The 8,580-nt window shown below is 40.9% G+C and overlaps 1 protein-coding gene across 1 annotated transcript; it reads right to left on the reverse strand.

Annotated features, from left to right (window-relative positions):
* Window positions 1-3,714: 3,714 nt before the first annotated feature.
* ARL11 (ADP ribosylation factor like GTPase 11) lies at window positions 3,715-4,260 on the reverse strand. Its single transcript, XM_007946347.1, has one exon. The coding sequence runs from the start codon at window positions 4,258-4,260 to the stop codon at window positions 3,715-3,717; it is 546 nt and encodes a 181-aa protein (XP_007944538.1).
* Window positions 4,261-8,580: the final 4,320 nt, after the last annotated feature.

An 8,580-nucleotide genomic window follows, 5' to 3' on the forward strand; every position in this document is an offset into this window, starting at 1 on the left:
TAGTCACTCAGACTCAAAATTTTGAGCCTTCTTCAAATTCTTCTCTCCTAAACTTTTTGCTTTAAAACTGGCTCCTAATTTTCTTATCTCTCTTCCTCCTCCTCTCTTCTGTTACTGCAGTGATCGTCTTGCTGGTCTCCCAGCATTCACCCTTCACTTTCTTCTACTTGCACTAGATTGTCTTCCTGAATGACAAATCCTCATGTGATAGAAATGAAAACAGAAACCACACTTCCCTGATCCAAGCTTCTGATTATGAAAGACCAAACAGCCTTCCCCTACTGTTAGTTTCCTATTATAACTCTGCCCTCATTCACCTCTTACCCCAATCCCCTATTTCAGGTTCACTACTTACTTATCCTTCCTACACTCTCCTTCATGTTTCCAAGTAATCTCTTCCCTCTGACTAGGCTGACCAGCATATCTGCAGACTGTAGGTCTGCCAGTTGCCATAGAGTCATGCTGACCCACAGTGATCCCATGTGTTTCAGAGTAGAATTGTGAGGTATAAGATTTCCACAGCTGTGACCTTTCAGGAGCAAATCACCAGGTCTTTCTTCCAAGGCACCTTTGGGTTAGTTCAAACCGCTAGTATTTTAGTTAGTAGTCCACTTCTTAATCATCTGCACCTCCCAGGGACTCTGACTGAAGTCTACCCTAGCTTGAATCCATGCGAGCTGGAACTCAATGGAACTACCTTGTTTTTCCAGGTCTCAGAAGTTTTCTATCTTTGGCAGGTTGGAGTCTTAACTACGTTTCTGTTGTTCTCTATTAGTGGGGGATATTTGAGTTTTCCTTCTCTGACAGGTTTCCACCTTACACAGATTCTGGCTTTCACAGGTTTTACTGCAGCGGCATGCTGTGGTGGAAGAATGCAGGCATTGGAGCTAGACATAATTGGTTTCAAATTCCAGATATAGCACTTAATAGTTAACTTCTCAGAGAACCTTGGTTTCTAATTGAATAAAATGAGAATAATATCTACTGAACAGAGTTGTGAGAATTAGAGGTACTCTACATAAAGCACGGAGCACAGAGCCCGGCTCCAAGTAAGTGCTCAATGAACAATTGCTGAATTGAACCTCTGTTACTGAATTTTTGTGAGAGTTATGCTTCCCCCACCAGAGTTTCATGAGGTCTGAAGCTTTGTCTTATTGATCTTTGTATTCTTAGTGTGTAACATACAAGACTAAAGTACACCTGACATAAGCCATGGTATTTTCAATCTTCTCATATGTATGTGAAAGCTGGATAATAAGTAAGGAATTGATGCATTTGAATTATGGTGTTGGTAAAGATATTGAATATACCATGAGCTGGGAGCTCTGGTAGCATAGTGTCTAAGGCACTTGACTGCTAACCAGAAGGCTGGCGGTTCAAACCCACCAACCACTCCTCGGAAGGAAGATGGGGCAATCTACTTCCGTAGTGATACTGCCTCAGAAACCCAAGGAGGGGTCGCTATGAGTTGGGTCCGACTCGATGGCACATAGCAACAACAACAACAACAGCCAGAAGAATGAACAAATCTGTCTCAGAAGAAGGATAGCTAGAATGCTCCTTAGAAGTTAGGATAGCAAGACTTTGTCTCATGTCCTTTGGACATGTTATCAGGAGGGACTAGTCCCTGGAGAAGAACATCACACTTGTTAAAGTAGAGGGTCAGTAAAAAAGCCCCTCAACAAGATGGATTGACAGTGGCTGCAACAATGGGCTCAAAAACAGCAATAATTATGAGGAGGGTGCAGGACCGGGCAGTGTGTCATTCTGTTGTACATAGGGTCACTATGAGTTGGAACCGACTCAATGACACCTAATAACAACAACAAAGAAAGTCTTGAAACATGTCATATAACAAGTAGTGGAAAAAACTGGGCGTGTCTAACCTTAATGAAATGGGAAGACTGGAGAGAGGGACCTGGCAGATCTTAGATGTTAGAAGGGCAGCAAGGGGCACCTTACATTCTGTTACTCCAGAGAAGACAGAACCACAACAAAGAGTGAAGGAGGCTGATTTTAATCTAGGATAGGAAAGAATATCCAACATTTAGAGCTGTTTTACATCTGAACAGATGCCAGGTGTCAGCTCCTCACTATTAAAAATTCAGATTGTAGGAAGTATTCCTGAGTTGGATGAGGGACAAAACCAAATCAGTGATTCTTGACTTTTGGGAGTCACAAATGCCTTTGAAAATCTGGTAAAAGTTATGAATCCTCTTCCTAGAAAAATGGCCCAAGGCATGTATTTTGCAAATAATTTCAGGAGCTTTTTGGATCCTATGTTTTAAGATCATAACAAAAACCTTCTAAGACACTATGTTCAACTTTTCTTTTTTAAAAAACTTTAATAACAATGTTTTCAGAATTCATACCTCCCATCTACAATGCTTGGTTCATATCTATAAACTCAGTACCTTTTGCCACTGAACTCACAGAATAAATGAATTAAACAATTGATTAATCTGATTTTTAAGGGAAGATATGTGCTACAAGAAGGAGAAAAGAGAAGAATAAAAGAAAAAAGATTAAGGATAAAAAAAAAAAAAAAAGATCAACAACAGATGACAAAAGGGTAGACAGAGTTAAGCAGGACCAAAGAAAAGGGTACATTTTGGAAGCCTTACTCCCAGCTCTTTGCCTAGGGCTGAGTTCTTCAGTGATGCTGCAAACCCCAGATTCTGTGTCGGCAGGCTCTCCTGCCCACTTCTTCTGAACCCTGTTACTTGCACACAAACCCAGAGGCCACCAGAGAAAATCACAGCAATTGAAATCGCATCCAGATGATATTCTAATTTGATTCTGGAACCTCTTTTCCTCTGTCAGTTTAGGTCTTGATTATAATGGAAGTACTGTTTTTGTTGTTAGGTGCCGCTGAGTTGGCTGTGACTCATAGTGACCCTATGTTCAACAGAATGAAACTTGTCCAATCCTGCGCTGTCCTCACAGTCCTTGCTGTATTTGAACCCACCGTTGGCAGCCACTGTGTCAATCCATCTCTCTGGGGGACTTCTTTTTCTCTGGGTTTTTTTTTTTTTTTTTTAGTATTTTATCAAGCATGATGTCCTTCTCCATGGGCTCATCCTTCTTCTTCTTCTTTTTTTCTTTTCTTTTTTTTGCTGATAAAGAAGTTTATATATAAATACAAGCAGTTTTGCATATGATTTTCATGATTTTCGCCATATCTTTGAAGTATCTCTATTCTAAAGACTTCCAAATATCCTTCCAATGGTTATTTTGATCTTTTTTTTCCCTCTTTTTTTAAAATTTCTATTGTGATTTGGGTGAGAGTTTACAAAGCAAATTCATTTTCCATGCAGCAGATCACATACACTTTGTCTCATGGCACTGACTGCAATTTCCCACAATGCAACACGGGCGCATCCTTCTTGATAACATGTCCAAAGTACATGAGATGAATCACTAGTTGCTCTATTATTACAATTGCTTAGGTCATTCTTGGTAATGAGTTATTAAATAGAGCATGTTGAGGTTTTCTTTTCTTTTTTTTTCCCCTAAGAATATTATTATTCAAATAGTAATTGATTTTCCACATAAACACCAGAGAGAATAAATCCTGATAATTTAATCAGAAGGATTTCTTATTTGATAAGCTAAGTTTAAGTTTCTCAAGAATTAGCTGGTTCCTCCCATTCATATGAGCAAAGTTAAGCTGCTCTATTTCAGTCAAGATTTCTTGCTCTCCTTACTCCCTGCCTAGAGACATAGGTGGCTGCGGGACGTCAGGAGGCTCTTCAGACTCTGCAGGGCTTCTGGCAACCCCTCACCAGTGAGGGCACTGCAGGCTCGGAGCTCCCAGCAGTGGTCCTGGTATCTCTCCAAGCCCAGCCTGTCTCTGATCTCCGGCAATGGTAGAGCATCAGGTGCATCCTGCTTGTTGGCCAGCACCAGAAAGGGGACTCTGGCCATGTTGGGGCTGTCCAGCACTTCCCAAAGCTCAACCACTGCCTCAGGCAGACGGGTTTCATCTGTGCTGTCCAGCACATACACAAGAATATTCACACCTTCCAGATAGTCCTTCCAGCTGGCCCTGAGCTGAGTCTGCCCTCCCACATCCCAGAGAGTCAGAGATAGGTGTCCAGGAGCTTTGAGAGGTTCCACATTAAAGCCAATAGTGGGCAGGGTTTCCACCAGCTCATGGCCCTTCAGTTTGTACAGGAGTGTCGTCTTGCCTGCTGAGTCAAGGCCCATCATCACTACCTGAACTTCTGCCTTGTGACCTCTAGAATTCACAGAGCCCATGGTGGCCACTGCTAAACCCTAGGGGAGAAAGACCAGGTGTATACATCAGCCATTTTTTTTTTTTTTTTGAAGAAACACAAATTCATGCAGGAACACGGAAGAACATCTACTTCCAAAGAAGGACGAGCCTTTACAATGTCAGGTTTCAAACTCAGACATGGGTTTTGAGGCCAGGAAGTAAGGGCATGCAAGAGTCACCATCAGCTGACCTATCTAGAGAGGCCCTGCTTCAGAGAAGAGTGTAGAACCTACCAGAATACAGAATGTGGGCTCACATGCCTTGGTAGTTAAAGTAAGGAAGAACAATGAAGTTCCAGTTAGGCATATCTAGTTCAGTAGAAATGACAGAAAGAGGTCTTCAATTGTTGCTAGTCTGTGACTTCTAGCCTCTAATTTCTACCTATACACCTAAACAGGGGTCGCTATGAGTCGGGTCCGACTCGATGGCACATAACAACAACAACAACTAAACCATGTAATGGTAGGTATCAAGGGTCCAGTGCACAAAGTGAACAGGACAGTCCAACTTATAATAGCTTCTTCAGCCTTTGGAACCCTCCACAGGACCAGTACTATGTCCTGTAAACAGTGACTATTCACTGCAATATTGCCTGGTGAAAATTTATGAGTTAGAGCAAAGTGGTTTCTCCCATTGTCTTACCAAGGTAAATTAGCACACTACACAAGTTTTTAAAGAATCCCAAAATTTAAGATTTAAGACCTGTCTCTAGGTTAGGGGAAACATGGCTGGGATAGATGAAAATATATCTCACCTCTAGGAGTATTTTTCAGCTGCTCTTGGAGGAAAATAAGACACCTCTCTCATTCCTCATGCCAGGAGTAAAAGAGTGAAAATTAAAATTACCTTGCTGTTATTAGACTGTGGTAGAAAGTTCCTTTTCTTTGGTTTTCTTCTCCATAGAGCTGCTTTCTGCTATCTGTAATGTCCCTGGAGTGAGACATAAAGGAAGTGTAGTCACTGCTACTGTTTCTCCCTTTTCTGCTTCCTTTTTCTAGATGGGGGTGGGGCAGACTCTCCAACCCCTCCCTCAGTGCTAGGGTTCCCCAAGCAGTCTTCCTGCCAGGGATGTGCCACAATGTTGCCCCCAGCTCTCCAGCTCTCCATAGAGGGAGGCCCAGCACCAACATCCATTTCTTAGCAACCCAGACTCATGCAGTGAAAGTGCACAAGTTTAAAGCTGAGCCCAATTTCAACAGCTTTCTTTTGTTCTTCCTCATAAATCTATAACCTTCTCAGGGGAGAATTCTGGGAATTGAACCTTTTCCTTCCAGCCTATATACCCTGATATTTTTCTGGTGCTTGGAGTTTTTTTTAATCATTTGCTTAAAAACACACATGCTTTTGAAAAAAAATCGCCTAACATATGAGTTGAACATTTGCCTCAGGTAGATACACTCCTTGGAGAGAACAATCATGGGAGAGGGGAGGGCTGCTTGTGCACAGGGAGACAGCTCAGGGGGCAGGAGTGTATGGAGGGATGAACACTGGGAAGGGGTAACTATGGGGAGGAAGTGGGAGGGGAGCTGTTGCATTGTGGTAAACTGTGGTCAATGTCATGAGACAAAGTGTATGTGAACTGCTGTATGGAAAGTGAATTTGCTCTGTAAATCTTCACCCAAATCACAATAAAAAATAAATAAATAAATAAATAAATAACTTAAGTATGATTAAAACACTCTAAAAAATAGACGGAAGGTTGGGCAATCCTACTTCCGTAGTGATACTGCCTCGGAAACCCAAGGAGGGGTCGCTATGAGTCGGGGCCGACTCCACGGCACATAACAACAACAACAACAAAAAAAAAAATAGACATCTCTGTTAAAAATAAGCCATAAAAATGTCAAAAGTTGTTTAAGGTGGTGGAATTATGAGTGATTAAAATTATGCTTTTTTTTCCCCCCCTTGGTTGGTGTTGTCATATTTTCCCCAGTAAAAAATATTTCAGAATGTGTGACAGTTCCAAAATTTCAGATGCTTCACTCGTATCAGAATGATAGGCCCAGGTCTGAGCACCAACTCCATCTTAGCCTTTGCTTATTTCCCTGCAACTGTCAAAGCCTTAGACAGATGTAAGTACCACATTTTGCTCTGTGGTTAAACTAAAGATACAGAAAAAATGTTCCTAAAGGAGGGTCTTGACACAAGATCCTTATCAGAAATGTTTTAAGATGTTTTCTAACCACCCTCTCAAACCCCCTTTAGCCAATATTTACACTAACCAATCCAAATAGCCCACATTCGTGTTTGCAACCAATCATGTATATCTCCCACTTCAAGTTGTCCCCCTCCCACCTCCAGCTTTCCTGATCTTGTTAACTTCCAATCACAATGTTGTACTTTTAATTCTTGATTTTACCTCATAAATATCCCTCTGTTACTTCACCACTTTGGAGTGTTTGACTGCACTTTGTGAGATCAGATGTGCCCCCAGTTCAAACTGATTTGAACTTTCAATAAAACTCTTTTCTTTTATTTTAATAGAGTACATGATCTTATTTGTTAACATTTTTTTGGTGTCAGATGAATGGAATTCAAAGGCACATTTCCTTTGGCAGCCCCTAAGGCATTGAAGGCCTAGAGTCTTGATACCAAGCACAAGCTCTTTGAAGCTGATCCATCTCATATCTTCCCAGGAGTCATCCTAGGTAAAAAGGTCTCTCTAATGAAGCTCCAATATTGAATAATGCAGGAAGCATCAAAAGAAGATGGAAGGAATACAGAGAGTCACCGTACAAAAAGAATTGGTCGACATCTAATCATTTCAGGAGGTAGCCTATGATCACAATGGTACTGAAGGAAGAAGTCCAAGTTGCACTAAAGAAACTGGAGAAAAAACAAGGCTCCAGGAATTGATGGAATACATATTGAGATACGTCAGCAAATGGATACAACACTGGAAGTGCTCACTCATTTATGCCAAGAAATTGGAAGAAAGCCACCTGGCCAACCAACTGGAAGAGATGTATATTTGTGCCCATTCCAAAGAAAGGTGATCCAACAGACTGTGGAAATTATTGAATAATATAATTAATATAACATGCAAATAAAATTTTGCTGAAAATAATTTTAACATGGTTGTAGCAGTACATCGACAGGGAACTGCCAGAAATTCAAGCTGGATTCAGAAGAGGACAGATGTCAGATGGATCTTTGCTGAAAGCAGAGAATACCAGAGAGATGTTTACCTCTCTTTTATCATCTATGCAAAGGCATCCAACTGAGTGGATCATAACAAATTATGGATAACATTACAAAGAATGGGAATTCCAAAAACACTTAATTGTGCTCATGAGGTGCCTATACATACACCAAGAGGCAGTTATTTGAACAGTACAAGGGGTTACTCAGTAATAACAAACACTAATCTACAAGTATATACATAAGTAGACAGGCAAAAAGATCAGGCATGAGTAGGTGACCAAAAATATACCCATGACCATACATAGGTTTGGCACATATATATTTGTATGTACTATAAAAATGTCCTATACATTATAGAGCTAACAGGTGACAAAGTTAAGATAACTTAAACACAATCAAGCACCTTGAGGGAGTAGGTTGTTGGGCCTGTTGGCTTGGGACCATGGTTGTGGGGAATATAAAGCTCAATTGGCACAAAACAGCACACAAAAACATGGTTCTTTATCCTACTTTGGTGAGTAGTGACAGGTTTTAAAAGTTTGTGAGTGCAACTGTTGGTCTCTCCTCGTCCGGCACAAAGAAGAGATAAGAAAATCAAAGATGCATGGAAACAATTAGTTCAAGGGGCTAATGGACCATGGGAAGCTCAGCCTACATGACTCTGAGACCAGAAGAGCTATATGGTGTCTGGCTGGCTACCAATGCCAACTACTTGAAAAGGAATCAGAATTGGATCATAGACAGAGTGGCAGAAAAAGTATGGAACAACATTCAAAAGCATAAAAATTGTTGGATAGGGACTGGAAAAACCCCTGAGATTATGGCACCTATTCACGCTTGGGCCTGTAATGGAACTCACTCCCTTGACTTAATCTTCAGCCAAACAATATACAGGCCTATGAGCTGAACAACTACATTAGGGAGATGGATTCCTTAAAATAATCAACTACAGATCAGAAGGACAGCCTTTGCACAAAGAGAAAGTTAAAGAGGAATGCATAGGTAAGAAGGACATAGGGAAAGGGTAACAACAGGGAGGAAGAGGGAGGAGAACTATTATTACATTGTGGGGATTGTAGTCAGTGTCATAAAACAAAGTGTATTTGAACTGTTGAATGCATAATGAATCTGCTTTGTAAAATTTTACCCAAATCAAA

This window comes from Orycteropus afer, unplaced genomic scaffold (genome assembly GCF_000298275.1).
Source record: "Orycteropus afer afer isolate SDZICR_OR568_19922 unplaced genomic scaffold, OryAfe1.0 scaffold00157, whole genome shotgun sequence".
NCBI lineage: Eukaryota > Metazoa > Chordata > Mammalia > Tubulidentata > Orycteropodidae > Orycteropus > Orycteropus afer.

Bases quoted from the DNA above. Each gene is read 5' to 3' on its own strand.
- ARL11 (XM_007946347.1), bottom strand. From the start codon at position 4,260: ATGGGCTCTGTGAATTCTAGAGGTCACAAGGCAGAAGTTCAGGTAGTG.